Below are 21127 nucleotides of genomic sequence, written 5' to 3'. Positions count from 1 at the left end.
TTTTGACACCTATTGTTTGTCCTACACGGGAAATTAGTGCGCAACACTTATCTCCGGTGGATGGTTCAGAGTTCCATGCTTACAAAAGGGTTGATTGATACACGTCAGATGACAAGCCTACTACATCCACTAAAGTACATGCGCCGTGGTGTTAAATGCAAATCAGATACAATTAAGGTAGCTCCAACGGTTAGGATTGTTGCCACGCAAGTAAAGCAAACTTAATTGTTATATAGAACACTTTATTTGACATGTTAGAACAAGACATTACACCCAAAGAATGTATCCAGAAGAAACATATAAATGATGTTCCTCAAAGAGGTCTTTGACATGTCGTTGACCTGTTGAGAGAGAGAGAACCCATTAGTTCAGTTATGGTCCGACAGGGTCTGAAAAGCATAAAACAAGACCGACCTCTTTTCGGGTTGTCCTGATTCACACATTGTCCACTACAGGGGCCACCAGCGGGACTACTGGCATCACAGATGACCACATCACAATGGACAAAGACCTAGGAATCAAAGATTTTAAAAAAGGGATGATTGCCACTCAAACAAAATTAACCAATAAAGATTGGGTGAACTTTGTTACCTGGCCCCTCGGCTCAACCGCATCCTCAGCGAAGGAAAACATATGGACCTCAAAGCGTTTGACGTGAGGGGGGAAGTGGACCCTGGCGTCAGCTACCACCGGGTGGAAGACCACACGGTATGGATCCTCCGGGTTCTCACAGCTGCCAGTGTAGAGAGAGGGACTAAGTTAGGCACAAGAAAACGCTGTAAACCCCAACCGCCTTGTGTACGAATTCTTATGGTGGTGTCACGACTGTCCTGTGAGGATCAGATCAATTTACAGGAGAAGTGGGTTCTTTCTCCCCCTCCAGTATGAACTAAAGGAATGTCTTTGTTAACAGGCTTTTCCCACCAAAACTCTTATACCTTTGTCTTGAAAAAAGACAATTCTACATGTATATTCAATTACATTGACATGTGGTGAGATGTCCCTCTAAATGATCCAGAATGGTCAGACTACCTGAATATTGATCGTGGTTTAACCAAAGTTGCCGAATATACAGTCGGTATCATCAACAACGCAATCATTTGAATTAAGAATTTCATGCAATTCTTCCGCTGTCGGAAAAATTGGTCACACCCACGGCATCAGCACAATCATGGCATCGGATTCACACGTCTTCTGTGAAGGGAGCAGCTCTACTATACAAAGTAACCGACGCATTGACAGTTTAGGCACACTTTTTAATTTGCATCTTTGGGAGGTTTCTTGTTTAACTGCCAGATATTAGCAAAAAGGGATTTGTGAAATCTGAAGACGTTACATTAAGAGACAAACACCCACACCAGTACAAATCCACTTGATCTGACAGACGATGGCCAGAGCTTTCTCAGGATATTGCACAACGATTTAAGCCAAGTATGATATAGTTGCACTTGAAGTGACAAATCTGAACTGCCCATTTCATGCACAGCCATGTGAATGTGGTGTCTTTTCCTATGATATACAAGAAACATTTTCACACTGCTACCATTTAGTAAACAGCTGCAAAGTTACTCCCGTGACAGATGAGCCTTGTGTCCACCGGAGCAAATTAAAATAGGGGTGCCAAATTTCAGTTTTTGCGACCATTTCCTAAAAATGGTAAAGTTGCGTGATTTGCAAACCCGATCCCCCAAATGAATGGTTTTGACCAATAAAGTTGCTTCACTACACTGCATCCAGTTACTGAAAAGGCACCCGCAGCGTGCATAATCATTGTAGCCTACCTACCAAAGGTTGCAGTGTCCATTAAAATGTAGAAAAGTCATCTTTCAATATAGTTACCCAATTTCAATTCTTGAGATAAGATGGCAAAGTAAAAATAAATAAAAAATAGGCCAGCGGTTTCCATCTGTGGCGAAGTGCTCACCCAAATCAATGCTTATGACAAACCCAGCCAGCTACTCTTTTGAGTACTGTGCAGTAACATTTTTTTAGCTAGCAAGATGCTGCCACACTTGACCGTGGTATTTGTTCATGTTTAGCAACTCCCAATTAGCTCATTCCCCAGGTACAGGGAATTACATTGAAAGTGGCATCAACTTCTGGGGATCCTTTTAACTGATCCTATTCAGTTTCAAACATTAACTTCCATGCTGCACAGGCGTGTGAACCATCCTTTATGTTTAGTGCAATAACTGTTTTAAACGCACTTGTGCCTGAATTCAACCCAAAACCAATCGGAAAGGCAAGCTAAGCTTGCCAGCCGCTCTTGATTTCCATTCGACTGACCATCAGTTCGGCACAACACTGAACTGTAGCAAACCAAAAGGATAACATTGAGTAAAAAGGTGTAGGTACAGGTAACGCCAACATAGTGTCTTAACCTTTTCACACGCGAGTTCCAAATATCTTTAACAGTCGCCCCAGTGGGAGTTTAGTTTATGCACGTGATGTCAGAATGCACTCACTGTTCCAAAATGTGGACAGATGACCTCAAACCAAGGCACACTACCTGGCAATTTTCTATAGGCCGTGTCAACGTCTAACTTTGCCTCATTAATTCACAAAAGTAGCCCATTTCACGAGCCGGCCAAACTTTCCTTCAAGAGAAAGCCCAAGCAAGCATACAGACATTTGCACATCTAGTCAGAACAGGCCTTGCACAAACTTTCCCCCTGGCACATTTATTGCCTGGTGCCCGCATTGCATTCCTATCAAAGTGCCTTATTTTCTGTGTAACGCATTGTCGTTTCTACTGTAGCATACCGTAAGTATAATGTACTTAACGTTTTATTCATGCATTCCGATTCTTGCCTAGATTGTAATGGACACGTGTGTAAAACACTTTTGAAGGTTGTACTCAATACGAGCGCCATACAATGCAGTCGGGTTATCACGTAAGCGTCTGTCAGACTTATGGTGTTTAAGACAACTGGGATCTCGGCGTACCCCATTGTCTTGAATGCACTGAAGTCTAAGATTTCCAAGTCGTTAGTTGATTTGAACACGGCATCAGATTGTAAACTATGGTACCTCAGAGTTGCCAGATCAGACCCCTCTTTCCAGGGGTATTTAGCTTACAAAAACTGTTGCTAAAGCCCCCCCCATCTTAGTAATATTTCCTGCATCATCCTCTCCACAATACCTTCCCCCAGGGACTTAAACGGATTGATCTATATCTTGCAACTCTGTTTAGCTTTCGTGCTACGGTTAAGCTAGGCGACAATTGGCTTTTTGATTTGTTAACTGTAAACTACTTGTCATGTGTTCCGGTTCTTGTATACGTCGTAACAAGTAAAGATTTGTCACATGCTGAAGTGGCCAAACTAAGTTAAGATCTCAGGCAATGGGCACAGTGAATGGCATTAGGGAATTCTTGCTTGACAAACATGGCTGCCATATTTTCTACACAAGATTTACATGTCTCCCTTGTACCGCATCACTGGTGAGAACATTGTAAAACAAGTCTAGCTGTTAGTTTTGGGTTTGTCAGCGCAACCTGTTATTTAGACTAGATGATAACATTTAGATATATTTTACAAGCAAAGGTGGAATAAAGTTGTGAAGACCATTATTTCTCATCAGTAATAAAAAAAAATAGTTTAGATGCTTTTCAGACAATGCGGTTTAGAGTCGTTTGTTGCAATGGTACGCTGCAGGGACCCCTCAGTGATAACAAACATGTGATCGTACGCGTAAAAAAGGTTAATAGGGCCACCACGAACCACAACAGCTTCAATGCACCTTGGCATAGATTCTACAAGTGTCTTGAACGCAACACCATTCTTCCACGAGAAATTCCATCTTTTGTTGAATCTCCCATATGTGTTAAATTGGGTGGAGATCTGGTGACAGACCGCATACATTGTTTTAATGCTCAAACCATTGTGACCACTCATGACCTACGGATGGGGGCATAGCCACGGTAGCCAAAGTAAATGGCCTGCCAAGCATGATCGGTTGCTAATACTCAGGAACCACACCTGTGGAATAACACTTGTTTAGGCCCAAAAACAACAAGTTACCCATTAATGATGAGATTCCACCGGGGGTCGGGAGTCGCGGTCCTCGTTGAGGGTGGCCCAGCAGTGGTCAAGCATCAGCACAACCTTGGGGTCAGAGGACCTGGTCAGCTCCACCTCAAAGTGCAGAGGCTGTTTCAGGTATTTCACCACTGGATAGTCCTCCTCCTGGTAGAACGTGTTATACGAGGCGTCTGGAACACAGGACGAGACAACCGGGGTCGTGTTCATTGGGCACAAACAGCGAGGTACCATCTGAACTTGTCCATTAAGAAAGGCTCGTTTATCATATCCTGTTGTGCCCCGATGAACACTAATCACTTATAGCAAACGCTACTAGTAATATATCAGTAAAGGAGACCTTCCAAGATTCTATATTCCATTTCAGATCATCAGAATTTAGAGGCTAGGGGTCAAGTTGAAATTTGTGCACGCTTACCCTGAGCGAGTCTCATTCTGACCATTAGTCGACCCGTCCCAGTCTCGGCAAAAGGCTCGTTGTCACGCGGCCTGGTGAGGAAGGCCAATGTGCGAGTGATGTTGGACCACATAGTAGCAGGAAACCTTTAACCTAAAAAGAGGGATGTAGGCAACTTCAAGCAGTGGAGTGGACACACTGGTAGTAGAGGCACAAGTATTGAGCAATTGGTGAAGAAAAAGGAAAAAATAAAATACTAATCGCTACAGTTGTGATGCGTAATGCACTTACTGATATCGTCCTCTGAAGACGTCGTGGCATTCAGCTTCACCTCAAGGGGGGCAAAAGACAGGTAGCTATCAGACCTGGGTTCTGTATTTGTTACACTTAATTGAGCTTGCTGAGCACAGTAGAACCAATGGAATAGCACCAAAATTGCAAACAATGCCCATCTGGTACTCCAGATTGAATTTAAGAATACACCCGAAGTCGTAAAATGTCTAACTAGTAATATGTTATGCTTACTATCTAGCAAGAGGTTGCATAGCAACAGCATCAACTTCCGGTAAACAGGTGAAGAGCTAGTATGTGCGACTGAAAGCATACTGTTCGTTACAGTTTGGAACAACCTATTTCGTATGTTTTTGCGGTCCTTTTTTGGAACCCTGTAAGCTTAAATGTTGCGTCATCCTGCAGCACATCTTGCGTGGTGCCGCAGAATTCTGTGGCATGTTATTTAAGTGTCAGCCAACACCCAATTTACCACAATCTGCCACAAATGGTGGCGGCATAAGCTCAAAACTTAAAAAGAACCACTGTACATCTGACAACGTTATGTAACATATGTAACAATGTAACATTTTACTGGTTGTCTCAGAAAAGAACACTACTACTTTGTTCTCCTGTACCTCTTCCCCGCCCGTTTGTTCTTCTAGATTCTCCCCTTCCATCTATGTCCCCATCTGTGGTAAATCCAACCTCATCTCCTTTTCTGAACATTTTCCACCAAAAAATGTGTAGTCGTGTTGGTAGACTCATCACCTACCACCTTCATCCATTTTAGAGTACTCTCATCTGGGCTACCTGCCATGCCTACCTCAGTACAGCTGTGCAGATCCGCCAACCAAACGCACCACTACGTTCACTTCCGAAACCGAATGTTATGATCGAACACAAAAAAATTGTAATAATAATAATTCAATGTCCAAAGTCAGATTCCGCACTCATCTGGTACGTTGTGATTCAACCTGCAGCCCAAATGAGCGTGCTCTGGTATCAATGCTCATCCGGAGAAGTCCTCAACTTCAAAACTTTGTTTTCTACAGCAAAGCTAGCTTAGCTTACGTATTCACTATTGCACTTGTTTATTGCAATGGAATGGTAAAAACACATCCAAGAAACACCCACATCATCCATCCACACCCCCAAGACAATTCTTGTTGGCCTTCAATCATGGCCGCTAGCATTTCTTAATGAGCATTGATGAAAAACAAGACTGTGCGCGAATACCCATACTAACATACTGTACTACATACGTAATTAGTACATACTGCAGATATATATTATTAGTTCATTTTAGTATACTGTAAACGAACAGTATGCTTTCAATTGCGCGTACTAGCTCTTCACCCGTCTACCGGAAGTTGATGCTGTTGCTATGCAACCTCTTGCTAGCTAGTTAGCATAACAAATTACTGGTTAGACATTTTACGACTTCGGGTGTGTTCTTAAATTCAATCTGGAGTTCCAGAATGCGCTCATGAATTCAGAGCGTTGTCAGATTGTCTGTTTGTAAATTCAGAGTAGACAGCCAGAGCGAATTTACGAAAGCACACAAATGTCCATTGAGAACGCACAACGACTATACCATTTAGCTAAGCTCAGAATGACGGGAATAATCAAGTCAATAAACGTTGGGTAGTTAGTTAGATAGCCTATAGTTAATATACTGTCAAGTTTGATCTATAAGTAGCCAACTAACGTTAGGTAGCTAGCTAACAACATACCGGTACATACTGCTGTACTGATACGCTATGTGGTTCGTTAGACCAGCGTAGCTAACAAATTGTCAGCCAATATAATGTGTAAGTTAACTTATTTAAAAAGTAATTACTTTTTACATTGCTCAACATTTCTAAATATTTGTCATAATTAGTTAAAGCAATGAATTTGTATCCGCTGTCGTTGTACTTCGACTGCATATTTTCCGCCATTATCTTCAAATCTGGAAACAATGTGAAGCCACGCCCATTTCCTGAAGAATTGCATTATGGGCCCTAAAGTACGGAAATAGTGTCCTCTGCATGTAACTTCATATTTTGGCTAATTTAGTACGACATCCTCAAACTTTCGGCATACTAAATATATCCATACTATTTTTTTATTTATATTTTATTTCACCTTTATTTAACCAGTTAGGCTAGTTAAGAACAAGTTCTCATTTACAACTGTGACCTGGCCAAGTCAAAGCAAAGCAGTTCGACACATACAACAACACAGAGTTACACTTGGAAAAAACAAACATACAGTCAATAATACAGTAGAAAAAGTCTACATACAGTGTGTGCAAATGAGGTAGGAAAAGGGAGGTAAGGCAATAATAGGCCATGGTGGCAAAGTAATTACAATATAGCAATTAAACACTGGAATGGTAGATGTGCAGAAGATGAATGAGCAAGTTGAGATACTGGGGTGCAAAGGAGCAAGATAAATAAATACAGTATGGGGATGAGGTAGTTGGATGGGCTATTTACAGGTGCAGTGATCTGTGAGCTGCTCTGACAGCTGGTGCTTAAAGCTAGTGAGGGAGATATGAGTCTCCAGCTTCAGTGATTTTTACAGTTCGTTCCAGTCATTGGCAGCAGAGAGAGGCTTTGGGGGTGACCAGTGAGGTATATACCTGCTGGAGCGCATGCTACGGGTGGGTGCTGCTATGGTGACCAGTGAGCTGAGATACGGCCTGGCTTTACCTAGCAGAGATTTGTAGATGACCTGGAGCCAGTGGGTTTGGCAACGAGTATGAAGCGAGGGCCAGCCAACGAGAGCGTACAGGTCGCAGTGGTGGGTAGTATATGGAGCTTTGGCACAGATGGCACTGTGATAGACTGCATCCAATTTGTTGTGTAGAATGTTGGAGGCTATTTTGTAAATGACATCGCCGAAGTCGAGGATCGGTAGGATGGTCAGTTTTACGAGGGTATGTTTGGCAGCATGAGCGAAGGATGCTTTGTTGCGAAATAGGAAGCTGATTCTAGATTTAATTTTGGATTGGTGATGCTTAATGTGAGTCTGGAAGGAGAGTTTACAGTCTAACCAGACACCTAGGTATTTGTAGTTGTCCACATATTCTAAGTCAGAACCGTCCAGAGTAGTGATGCTGGACGGGCGGGCAGGTGCGGGCAACGATCGGTTGAAGAGCATGCATTTAGTTTTACTTGCATTTAAGAGCAGTTGGAGGCCACGGAAGGAGAGTTGTATGGCATTGAAGCTCATCTGGAGGTTAGATAACACAGTGTCCAAAGAAGGGACAGAGGTATACTATGGTATATTTACTATGACCAATATGCATACTAAATACTCAATTCATGTGCACAAACAGTACAGTTAGTGCGGTTTGTATGAGTATTGGAACACAGCTAAGGCCAACTCAGGAAGTGCAGTCGCCTTTTAATCCTGAATGACAATTGTCTTGCCTCATAGAGATAGACAAAAGTCTCATCTTTGTATCTGTGCCAATTTAGTGTCTGTGACAGCATGGGCAGCGCCATTGAGGCTATCTTCATATTAAAGTAGTAACATTTCTTCTTCACGATTGTCTGAGGCCTGATGACCCGATTGGACATGACTTCAACAGGGTCACCAGTAGGGATCAGCAAATTAAGTTGGAAGTCCCACCCAGTTGACTACATTAAAATGGTGAAAGCCCATGCAAATGCAGCATTTTGGCCATTAGAGGCCTTTATCATTCTCTATGTCTGGGCTACAATCGTAGAATTATGCGTTTCACCTGTGAAAGAATGTTGTGCTGCTAATGAGGGAGTTCTATTAACTTGAGCCGAGGTGCACCTGCCCATGGCCCCTGACATGAATGGATAAAGGCGGTGAGGGAAGAGCACCCTTCTAAAATTTAACAGTAGCCTTATATTTGTTTTTTGTCCTAACACTACACAGCTGATTCAGATTAACAAAGCTTGATGATTAGTTGATTATTTGAATCAGCTTTGTAGGGCTAGGGGAATAAAAAGAAAATGTGCATCCCTTTGGGGTTCAGGTGACTGAGTGTGGGAAGCCTTTGTCATAGGGTAAAAGTTGAATACCCCTGGGCTGTAGGCTGCACACCTTGGGTCAAATATTAGATTCTGTAGCTGTGTATTTCATCAAAACAGTTCTGTTCTACAATGGTTAATTTCCTTGGCTCAGGGTAAGTAGTAGTAGCAGGCCTAGAAGAGTCTTATGCGACGCAAACATTTGAGTTGTCTTCTTCCTCCTTTTAATCAATCATAATAATTTGTCAAATGCCTTACAGGTTGTTTTGCCTATTGATGGCAGCTGTGGGCATACAAGCACAACAGACACCTTCTATAAGTATGCATTTTGCACCCTGCAAATTCAAGCACTAAGCGTTTGACAATATATTTTAGATTTTTAACTAAGCTTTCCCATTCCAGATGACCTGAATGCTGAATGCCTTGGTAACGTTATTCGTTTGAGTGTAGCTCCTCTTTTTGAAGAGGTCGACGCTGTCTTCAGTGAGTTTGTCTCGTATGATTCTCTTTCTCTCCTTTTCATAATTCATGGATTGATATTGTTTGTCAACTGTTGTGTTCACACCATCTCCATCCCTTCCAGATGACACACAAATCATAAACCTGACGCCTGGCCTTGCTACTCAGTGTGGATTCAGCTTTAAATTTGACCCAATGGGGAATGCCATGTTTTTTGCTTCTCTTCAAAACTGTTTTTCCCAGAACATGGTAACCCTAAGCACTGTAGTGTTTGCTCCAACTTCAAATGGACAGTTTGCCTTTCAGTGTCACTGCAATTGCAACCCGTAATGTAACGTCATTTTATTTAACCTTTGACATGGAGTCATGCTGAGACCAGGCTCTTTTACAGATGAGCCCTGTATACACAAAGATACAAGTCAATATTTGCATCACTAGATGAAATCATTGAAAACAAACACTTTCTTCAGTAAAAAGGTCCTCAATCAGCCTGAGTTGCCGTAGAGCATGGAGGTTATTAGAAGTACGGTGCCAGAAACATTTAAGCAGTTTTACTTAACTCTGTGGATATCAAAAGCATCTCCATAGTTAGCCACCCCTGAGACTGGGTCTGGCATCTCTTACTTCTAAGTTAACGATGAAGTAAGGTACAGCAGAAGTTTATGGAGGGCCAGCCAACTTTCTGATACAGACTGCAGTGATGTGTACTACTGAGCTCTTCTCCTGTAGTGTGGCTTCAATACAGTGGCAGCTGCATTCATATAGCCACAGTCTCTAACTTGCATGAATGTCAACTGAATGATTTGTTTTCTGCTATATAATGAGGCTTTTTTTCCCCCCCCTTCATTTTAGGATGATAAGATGTTCAGCTTGGTCATGCAGTTCAGGCTGCCAGGAAACCACATGACTGAAGACCCTGTGTATAGAGTGGGCAAAACCTGTAGCTACACCCCCTGGACCTCCCGAGAGATTCTGTGCGACCGCAACTACATGGAGGCAAGTGAGCAGAGCATGCCCCAATGGAGATGTTTACAGTCGAGCTTAAATGATCTGTCTAGAGCTACAATTGTCCAGTGTTTCATTTCTTCTGTGTCTTGACCGTCTCTCAATTCCTCTCGCCTCTTCAAAATGCACATAGGATAACTTTAGCGGCGAGGAATCTTGGCCTATTCTCAGTGCATTTAAGGAGGCGAGTGGACAGATTGAGTTCCTATTGTATGGGAGGGAGAAAATGCATAGGGAATAATGGCCTTTCTTCTCTAGGTGTCTGTCAGAAGGACTCTTCCAGACATCCAAACCGTCCCTGAACAGCCCACTGGAGGCCCGAAAGCAAGGAGAGGAGCTGAGGTAGCCATGTTTCTGTAATTTCACTACAAAATGACAGGATGGCGCTAAACAAAATGTGCGTTTGTTTAATTCACGTTTCCATTTCCTGAGACAGGCTGTTGCTTCAGGATACAAAATGACAGCAGTCGTTTTTAGTCCTAGCAAGAAGGTCATGAATGTGGATGAGGTCCAAAGAAAGGGCTACGCAATAGCCAACACTCCCACACGGCTGGTGTTAAGAAGCCCTCATAATGCAGAGGAGACATACCTCCAGAATGTAAGCTGACGGTGGCCCTACCTGAACTCTGCAACATATTGTTAATACGCTGTGCCCTACTGAACACGGCCCTGGTGTGGTTGCCCCCTGAACAGGTAGCTGGGGTTCCGATGCGGGTGCTCTCAACCTCAACCTTCTTTGAGCAGAAGTGGCTGGTGACTCGAGTAGATGCCACGGCTGTTTGTCCAACACCAGGTTGAGTGTGAAATAACGGACTAACTTGGCAAATTAAGAACCTATAAACCCATTTCTTAATTGGCTCCAGACAAGACTTTCGTTTGTGTTATGTAGTGTTCAGTTGGGACAATGTTTTTGAATGGGATGAACTTTTTTCAATAATGGCACATTTGTTTTCAGTTGCAAAATGTTCTGTTATGATGTGCACTTGGCTTCTTGTTTCACTGCAGGGGCAGTGGCCTTTACTCCAGAAGTGATCACCTGGTACATGCCCAAGCACATCGACCCACTTTTCTCCTCTGATGCCTTCACCATGTTGGAGGTGTACATGGGAATTGACGCTAAGAGGCTGGACACTGAGGAAATGGCTGCCAGAAACTACTCGGTTTTAGTCACAGAGGCTCATATTATTGTTGAAATTCCGGTGGGGGCGGTTGGCGGCTATTTCAAGGTCAGCGTTGGATGACTAAAATGTTCCTGTTTAATTTCTAAGTCAAATCTATTTGTAGAGCCCTTTTTACAGTAGCAGTTGTCAGTGCTTTGCAGTAACCCTTTGCCATCTCTCATGGGTGAACTCCTAGAAACGTTGTCTTGTGTAAAATGTTTCTTATTGAGCAATTGTCTGCTTAATCAGGCTAATATACAATGGATTGGTGGGTGTGTATACAGCCTGACACATTGGATTGCAAAATCGTGTGAATGTTGCATAAAATTACATTTAAACATACTCTGCCGCTTGAAATTTGAGACCAATATCCACACTAAAGTATTGTTTACCAGGCTTTTTAGGGAGCCGGTAGCTTTGCCACTGGCAACTGAATGCAAGCAACGCTCGGTTACACTGGGCTGCTGTTTACATTTGCATGTGTCGGTTGCTTTGAAAATGCAAGTTGACAACCATATACCTACCAGCTCTCTAAAGTCTGGTAAACAATACTTTCCTTTGGCTATTTTGTCTTTAAATTACGAGCGGCTGGAGGACAAACCACACAGATAACCGGTAGGCTTTTTTTAAAACCTGTTTTGGCACTCCAATTGTGTATTACAGCCTGAATGCATCACTCGTCTCCCTTACAGAGCCATATTCAGGATGACCAGTACTTTGTCACTTACACCATTGAGCCCATGCTTGAGTTGCTGTGGATCGAGGAGGTCGCACACGAGGACACCAGATACAAAGTCCTCTTCCCTATCACAACACCTCCGATGGCCAGGCCTCCACAAGTTCGCAACTGTGAGTCTGGTTTAGTTAAATAGTGCCTATGGTAATTTGGGATGCCTGGGTTGTTCATTAGGCACAAGACTGAAACGGGGAGGCAATACCCGGACTTATCCAATAACAAATGTCCATTTTCGACTTTGAAAATGTTTTCCTTTGTTTGCCAATGAACAGACACGCCCTTAGACACGGTTCCTGAGCAGGCAGTGTTTGTGCTTGAGTTGGGGACCTTCAACCTTGATGTGGAGCTGCTGAACATCACCTTTCCCACCATGGTGCTAACTGTTGCAGAGTGCAACGCCAGAGGCTTCAATGTTCAGGAGCAGAGATCCCTGGACAACACCTTGAAGACCTTCAGGATGGAGGTGCCCTTCTCAGACCCGTTGGTCTTTAAGGAGGTGTGTTTCTGTTAAATGCAAAGCTACATGCCCTAATAAGTGGGCCACCAACAAAATAGAAATGATGGCGCAAATGTACTTTGTATCCCTCATTTACTCAAGTGTTTCCATTATTTTGGCAGTTGTATGCATTCACTTGCCAATAGTGCTTGATTTAGAGGAATGAGGGCAACATTGTTTTAATAGTCCCCATATGTACTTGATGTTGAATAGAGTTCTGTTACAACAATAATGCTTTTAACTTCACTACAGAAAAGGGTGGAACAAGGTGTCACAACCTTCACTCTTCAGCTGCTCTACGGCCTGGTCGTCTTTCCAGAGTACGCTCCTTTCTCTCACTCTGCCGTTGTGGACGCTGTACTGCTGGACATTGGTATGTAACTGGTCTCTGGACTACGCCAAACTACTGTTGAATGGTTTCCTCTCGTTAATGATTGCCCTGAAAGGAAATTGGCAGTGAAAGCCACATGGTGGACTTGAGAGCCCAACTAGCCATACTGTAGGCTTTTCCTACGCGGTCTCTCTACAAAGAAAATGTTAAGCTTTAGAGTATTTGGACCCAGTGTCCTGTTCCTGATTTTCCAGGATCGTGTTTATTCAGTCCCACCGTAGCAAAACAAGGGTTTCTTCTTGGACAAGTTCAAGTCCTGTTTTTTGTGCTTAATGAACACAACCCTGTTTGTCCTTGTAGTGCCACCCTCAGTCACTGGCAACTGTGATCAGGAGAACTTCCACATCACTGTGGACTACAGCAACCAAGAGCCCTTTTTCGTGGTCTTGGTTGGCAAGCGGCTGCTTAACCATGAGCTTGCTCAACAGTATTTAACAGAGGGCGACGCAGACTTCACCATCACGTTGCCCTTCTCTTCGCCGGACGCAGTGTTTGAGGTACGATGCTCTCCCAAAACATGTTAACCTAAATTGCTGCAGCTAGCCTGTATACAATATTGGACTAATGAACTCTCCCAGTCGGTTCACTCGTCCTCTGTCAGGAGCAGACTGGATGTGGCTCTGTTGAATCCTTACAACAACATGACCATCAAATACTTTTCCCTGGCTTGCAGCTTCCTCAAAACGCTGACTGGTTGGTTCTCAAACAATTACTTCCGATAAATAGTCGTACGACATGGTTACCAAACCTGAGTTCCTTGCAAATACTGAGTCTAATAGTAGTGCCAGATGGGCATGGTTTGCACTTTTGGTGCTATTCCATTGGTTCTACTGTGCTTGGCAAGCTCAATTAACACAGAATCCAGGTCTGATAGCGACATGTCTTTTGCCCCCCCCCTCCAAGAGTGTTTCTCTAATGGGACGATGACTGCGCTGGCGGTGAAGGTGGAGTCTGCTCCCAATCTGAACCCCGGTCAGCTGACCCTGAGCGACCCCGCCTGTGGTCCAACCTACAGCGACGATCGCTTCGCCTACTTCCACTTCACTGTCAACTCCTGTGGCACCACCAGGAAGGTAAAATGACTATTACCCTGAGGTGATGGGTACTGTGTATTTACGGACTGTTTGCTTCTGCAGGCTGTAATAAGTCAATTCCCCTCTACTACATAGTTTATCAACAATGTCATGCTGTATGAGAACGAAATCTCCTTGCCAGATGAACTTGAGGTGAAGCTGAATGCCACGACGTCTTCAGAGGACGAATATCAGTAAGTGCATTACGCATCACAACTGTAGCGATTAGTATTTTATTTTTTCCTTTTTCTTCACCAATTGCTCAATACTTGTGCCTCTACTACCAGTGTGTCCACTCCACTGCTTGAAGTTGCCTACATCCCTCTTTTTAGGTTAAAGGTTTCCTGCTACTATGTGGTCAACATCACTCGCACATTGGCCTTCCTCACCAGGCCGCGTGACAACGAGCCTTTTGCCGAGACTGGGACGGGTCGACTAATGGTCAGAATGAGACTCGCTCAGGGTAAGCGTGCACAAATTTCAACTTGACCCCTAGCCTCTAAATTCTGATGATCTGAAAATGGAATATAGAATCTTGGAAGGTCTCCTTTACTGATATATTACTAGTAGCGTTTGCTATAAGTGATTAGTGTTCATCGGGGCACAACAGGATATGATAAACGAGCCTTTCTTAATGGACAAGTTCAGATGGTACCTCGCTGTTTTGTGCCCAATGAACACGACCCCGGTTGTCTCGTCCTGTGTTCCAGACGCCTCGTATAACACGTTCTACCAGGAGGAGGACTATCCAGTGGTGAAATACCTGAAACAGCCTCTGCACTTTGAGGTGGAGCTGACCAGGTCCTCTGACCCCAAGGTTGTGCTGATGCTTGACCACTGCTGGGCCACCCTCAACGAGGACCGCGACTCCCGACCCCGGTGGAATCTCATCATTAATGGGTAACTTGTTGTTTTTTGGGCCTAAACAAGTGTTATTCCACAGGTGTGGTTCCTGAGTAATTAGCAACCGATCATGCTTGGCAGGCCATTTACTTTGGCTACCGTGGCTATGCCCCCATCCGTAGGTCATGAGTGGTCACAATGGTTTGAGCATTAAAACAATGTATGCGGTCTGTCACCAGATCTCCACCCAATTTAACACATATGGGAGATTCAACAAAAGATGGAATTTCTCGTGGAAGAATGGTGTTGCGTTCAAGACACTTGTAGAATCTATGCCAAGGTGCATTGAAGCTGTTGTGGTTCGTGGTGGCCCTATTAACCTTTTTTACGCGTACGATCACATGTTTGTTATCACTGAGGGGTCCCTGCAGCGTACCATTGCAACAAACGACTCTAAACCGCATTGTCTGAAAAGCATCTAAACTATTTTTTTTATTACTGATGAGAAATAATGGTCTTCACAACTTTATTCCACCTTTGCTTGTAAAATATATCTAAATGTTATCATCTAGTCTAAATAACAGGTTGCGCTGACAAACCCAAAACTAACAGCTAGACTTGTTTTACAATGTTCTCACCAGTGATGCGGTACAAGGGAGACATGTAAATCTTGTGTAGAAAATATGGCAGCCATGTTTGTCAAGCAAGAATTCCCTAATGCCATTCACTGTGCCCATTGCCTGAGATCTTAACTTAGTTTGGCCACTTCAGCATGTGACAAATCTTTACTTGTTACGACGTATACAAGAACCGGAACACATGACAAGTAGTTTACAGTTAACAAATCAAAAAGCCAATTGTCGCCTAGCTTAACCGTAGCACGAAAGCTAAACAGAGTTGCAAGATATAGATCAATCCGTTTAAGTCCCTGGGGGAAGGTATTGTGGAGAGGATGATGCAGGAAATATTACTAAGATGGGGGGGGCTTTAGCAACAGTTTTTGTAAGCTAAATACCCCTGGAAAGAGGGGTCTGATCTGGCAACTCTGAGGTACCATAGTTTACAATCTGATGCCGTGTTCAAATCAACTAACGACTTGGAAATCTTAGACTTCAGTGCATTCAAGACAATGGGGTACGCCGAGATCCCAGTTGTCTTAAACACCATAAGTCTGACAGACGCTTACGTGATAACCCGACTGCATTGTATGGCGCTCGTATTGAGTACAACCTTCAAAAGTGTTTTACACACGTGTCCATTACAATCTAGGCAAGAATCGGAATGCATGAATAAAACGTTAAGTACATTATACTTACGGTATGCTACAGTAGAAACGACAATGCGTTACACAGAAAATAAGGCACTTTGATAGGAATGCAATGCGGGCACCAGGCAATAAATGTGCCAGGGGGAAAGTTTGTGCAAGGCCTGTTCTGACTAGATGTGCAAATGTCTGTATGCTTGCTTGGGCTTTCTCTTGAAGGAAAGTTTGGCCGGCTCGTGAAATGGGCTACTTTTGTGAATTAATGAGGCAAAGTTAGACGTTGACACGGCCTATAGAAAATTGCCAGGTAGTGTGCCTTGGTTTGAGGTCATCTGTCCACATTTTGGAACAGTGAGTGCATTCTGACATCACGTGCATAAACTAAACTCCCACTGGGGCGACTGTTAAAGATATTTGGAACTCGCGTGTGAAAAGGTTAAGACACTATGTTGGCGTTACCTGTACCTACACCTTTTTACTCAATGTTATCCTTTTGGTTTGCTACAGTTCAGTGTTGTACCGAACTGATGGTCAGTCGAATGGAAATCAAGAGCGGCTGGCAAGCTTAGCTTGCCTTTCCGATTGGTTTTGGGTTGAATTCAGGCACAAGTGCGTTTAAAACAGTTATTGCACTAAACATAAAGGATGGTTCACACGCCTGTGCAGCATGGAAGTTAATGTTTGAAACTGAATAGGATCAGTTGAAAGGATCCCCAGAAGTTGATGCCACTTTCAATGTAATTCCCTGTACCTGGGGAATGAGCTAATTGGGAGTTGCTAAACATGAACAAATACCACGGTCAAGTGTGGCAGCATCTTGCTAGCTAAAAAAATGTTACTGCACAGTACTCAAAAGAGTAGCTGGCTGGGTTTGTCATAAGCATTGATTTGGGTGAGCACTTCGCCACAGATGGAAACCGCTGGCCTATTTTTTTATTTATTTTTTACTTTGCCATCTTATCTCAAGAATTGAAATTGGGTAACTATATTGAAAGATGACTTTTCTACATTTTAATGGACACTGCAACCTTTGGTAGGTAGGCTACAATGATTATGCACGCTGCGGGTGCCTTTTCAGTAACTGGATGCAGTGTAGTGAAGCAACTTTATTGGTCAAAACCATTCATTTGGGGGATCGGGTTTGCAAATCACGCAACTTTACCATTTTTAGGAAATGGTCGCAAAAACTGAAATTTGGCACCCCTATTTTAATTTGCTCCGGTGGACACAAGGCTCATCTGTCACGGGAGTAACTTTGCAGCTGTTTACTAAATGGTAGCAGTGTGAAAATGTTTCTTGTATATCATAGGAAAAGACACCACATTCACATGGCTGTGCATGAAATGGGCAGTTCAGATTTGTCACTTCAAGTGCAACTATATCATACTTGGCTTAAATCGTTGTGCAATATCCTGAGAAAGCTCTGGCCATCGTCTGTCAGATCAAGTGGATTTGTACTGGTGTGGGTGTTTGTCTCTTAATGTAACGTCTTCAGATTTCACAAATCCCTTTTTGCTAATATCTGGCAGTTAAACAAGAAACCTCCCAAAGATGCAAATTAAAAAGTGTGCCTAAACTGTCAATGCGTCGGTTACTTTGTTAGTAGAGCTGCTCCCTTCACAGAAGACGTGTGAATCCGATGCCATGATTGTGCTGATGCCGTGGGTGTGACCAATTTTTCCGACAGCGGAAGAATTGCATGAAATTCTTAATTCAAATGATTGCGTTGTTGATGATACCGACTGTATATTCGGCAACTTTGGTTAAACCACGATCAATATTCAGGTAGTCTGACCATTCTGGATCATTTAGAGGGACATCTCACCACATGTCAATGTAATTGAATATACATGTAGAATTGTCTTTTTTCAAGACAAAGGTATAAGAGTTTTGGTGGGAAAAGCCTGTTAACAAAGACATTCCTTTAGTTCATACTGGAGGGGGAGAAAGAACCCACTTCTCCTGTAAATTGATCTGATCCTCACAGGACAGTCGTGACACCACCATAAGAATTCGTACACAAGGCGGTTTCTTGTGCCTAACTTAGTCCCTCTCTCTACACTGGCAGCTGTGAGAACCCGGAGGATCCATACCGTGTGGTCTTCCACCCGGTGGTAGCTGACGCCAGGGTCCACTTCCCCCCTCACGTCAAACGCTTTGAGGTCCATATGTTTTCCTTCGCTGAGGATGCGGTTGAGCCGAGGGGCCAGGTAACAAAGTTCACCCAATCTTTATTGGTTAATTTTGTTTGAGTGGCAATCATCCCTTTTTTAAAATCTTTGATTCCTAGGTCTTTGTCCATTGTGATGTGGTCATCTGTGATGCCAGTAGTCCCGCTGGTGGCCCCTGTAGTGGACAATGTGTGAATCAGGACAACCCGAAAAGAGGTCGGTCTTGTTTTATGCTTTTCAGACCCTGTCGGACCATAACTGAACTAATGGGTTCTCTCTCTCTCAACAGGTCAACGACATGTCAAAGACCTCTTTGAGGAACATCATTTATATGTTTCTTCTGGATACATTCTTTGGGTGTAATGTCTTGTTCTAACATGTCAAATAAAGTGTTCTATATAACAATTAAGTTTGCTTTACTTGCGTGGCAACAATCCTAACCGTTGGAGCTACCTTAATTGTATCTGATTTGCATTTAACACCACGGCGCATGTACTTTAGTGGATGTAGTAGGCTTGTCATCTGACGTGTATCAATCAACCCTTTTGTAAGCATGGAACTCTGAACCATCCACCGGAGATAAGTGTTGCGCACTAATTTCCCGTGTAGGACAAACAATAGGTGTCAAAACAAAAGCTTTCCAATGTCCAGTAGGAAGAACTGACTCAATGTTATAGCAGATGGTGGTTTGGATGCAGGCCCCAGGGAGCGCAGCAGTGTTAATTTTCAACTGAAATTACAACTTTCCTTGATACCTCTCACTAGCTTGGTTTCCATCCAAATATGGACATTTCTTTAATGATATGCATGTCAAGCTCAAATGGGAAGAGCTTGACTTCATCACTACTTGTTTTTGTAAGAAGTGTTGACAAGCTGAATGTACCGAGCTGTCTTTTTTTTTATTTATTACTACTAGCACACAGCTCGGACACCCATGCATATGCCACCACAGGTCTCTTCACAATCTCAGGATCAGATTCAAAGAAACACCTTACGGAACAGCGGGGACTGTGAAGAGACAGTGGTTCCTCCTTTAAAAGTTGCGAGCTTGCACCGCGGGACTTAGCGGTACCCAGCTTCATTGCATTGCTCCAGACCACCACAAGGGGGAGTTGGCGCACTCATTATGCCTTTGGGTCCCAAGGTTTTGTTATGACCAAAGACGAATTTTGACGCGAGCCACCCTTGCCTTGTGGCGTTCAACGAAGCTGGCTGACAAAACAGATGGAAGGTGTCTTAACGAGTCAAGCAAATGTACAATTTGAGAGGAAGATGTTAATGTGCGTCTATATTTGGCCAAAGGTAAATTAGCTAGTGTTAGGAGAATGAATTTGTCTTTTTAGGGACTCCTGAGAACCAGCAAACCAGGCTGTTGTCTTGTGAAACAGTGGATGTAAAGAATCTAGCTGGCTAACTATTTACTTGCTTATTGTGTCGGATTAAAAATAACTATGTAGCCGATCTGGGTATGGACCCTAAAACGGAAGCCTAGAGTAGAATATATTATGCAAGTCCTATGTACTGTAGTTATTACCACGCATGAGATTCCCCATATTGTAGCCTGTACATTGAATATATTCACTGATCATGTGCGGTTCAGGTATGACTTTCTTTTTCAGTCATATCAAACGCCATTGCATGTATTACACTTCAACTGTTTACTGCTCCTGGGATATCAATGATTACACATTGTGTAACTATGCAATAGACTAAACATGATTGATTTGTAATTCATATACAGAAAAGAAACCCTATGCATATCTAACTCCATTAATCTGAGGACCCAGGCTAGTATTTCAACCAGTGGAGAATATGAAATGCTTTATTGAAGTGTATTTATAATAATACAATTGAAATGCAAGTTAAATCTTGGGCGGCCTAGTGGTTAGTGTTATAAATATATTTGATAAGCTGGTCTATTGCGCAACACTTATCTGCTGATACAAAAGACACATTCTGTTGTGCTGATACTAGCTATACACGCACACCTAGAAACAGATTGGCCGAATTAGACCTTACACAGCACTGATAAAATAGGAAATGACCTGATCACAGGGGTCAACGTCCAGTCTCGCAATAATATCTTGTGACTACAGAGATACGCAGACAAGGACTCAGCACAAAGTACACACACACACAAACCCATCCCAGAGGGCTGGGTCAGCGGAACAAAGAACACACTCATGGACCAATGGGGAGTCGATCCCGACCCGAGACCAGATCGTCACTCCACTCATCGACCAGTCAGGAGGACGAATCTACAAGACTCAACATACGTCATTACATTACAATCATGTTGTATAAAACAGATGCACAATATGTTTACGGGGCTCGCTTCCGCTAGTTCCCTAAGAACTGAAAGAACGAGCCCGTGCACGTTTTGCCAAATATCTTTGTCTCTTAATAAAGCTGCCTTACGATAATTGAATCCACCCGGTCCAGCGTCTTGACTTGGTCTCCTTCTCAAGTAACTGTTCATCAACAAAACTTGGTAGCAGAGGATGGTATCATACTTCTGAATTCGGTCCATAGATGGTTGATGTGAGAGGGGACAAGTCCAGGACAATCTCGTGAGGACGGGTGACCTGTCCGCAGGAGCCATCGGTGATTCTACTTGCCCCGGGAAACTGATCAATGAGCTCGACTAATAAAAGGTAAGCAGAGCCTGTTAAAAAAAAAATCTGCATATTGTATTATAGTCATATCCAAATTTTGATCAGAAGTACCGGGCGTGAGTATGAATTACTGTTAATATTGTATAGGATTGTAATAACGAAATGTAAGGGCTGAGTACAAGGATATTTGTGGTAATAGGCTTGATACCAAG

At 43.2% G+C, this 21127-nt stretch overlaps 1 protein-coding gene and 1 pseudogene across 1 annotated transcript; one reads left to right on the top strand and one right to left on the bottom strand.

Annotated features, from left to right (window-relative positions):
- Positions 1-225: 225 nt before the first annotated feature.
- Positions 226-5387, bottom strand: LOC115192484 (zona pellucida sperm-binding protein 2-like; annotated as a pseudogene).
- Positions 5388-8692: 3305 nt separating this feature from the next.
- LOC115195762 (uncharacterized) lies at positions 8693-18705 on the top strand. Its single transcript, XM_029755988.1, has 21 exons — positions 8693-8857; positions 8963-9021; positions 9105-9185; positions 9286-9410; positions 10014-10157; positions 10425-10508; positions 10603-10764; positions 10860-10959; positions 11172-11392; positions 12019-12175; positions 12335-12558; positions 12811-12931; positions 13250-13446; positions 13528-13642; positions 13853-14022; positions 14119-14216; positions 14355-14485; positions 14733-14922; positions 18198-18339; positions 18420-18516; positions 18590-18705. Exons 1-21 carry the CDS (start codon positions 8835-8837, stop codon positions 18661-18663), a joined length of 2715 nt encoding a protein of 904 aa, XP_029611848.1. The 5' UTR covers positions 8693-8834; the 3' UTR covers positions 18664-18705.
- The last annotated feature ends 2422 nt before the right edge of the window (positions 18706-21127 follow it).

This window comes from Salmo trutta, chromosome 1 (genome assembly GCF_901001165.1).
Source record: "Salmo trutta chromosome 1, fSalTru1.1, whole genome shotgun sequence".
NCBI classification, from domain to species: Eukaryota; Metazoa; Chordata; class Actinopteri; order Salmoniformes; family Salmonidae; genus Salmo; species Salmo trutta.
The sequence above is the reverse complement of the archived record's forward strand: the minus strand, read 5'-3'. Positions and strand labels throughout refer to the sequence as shown.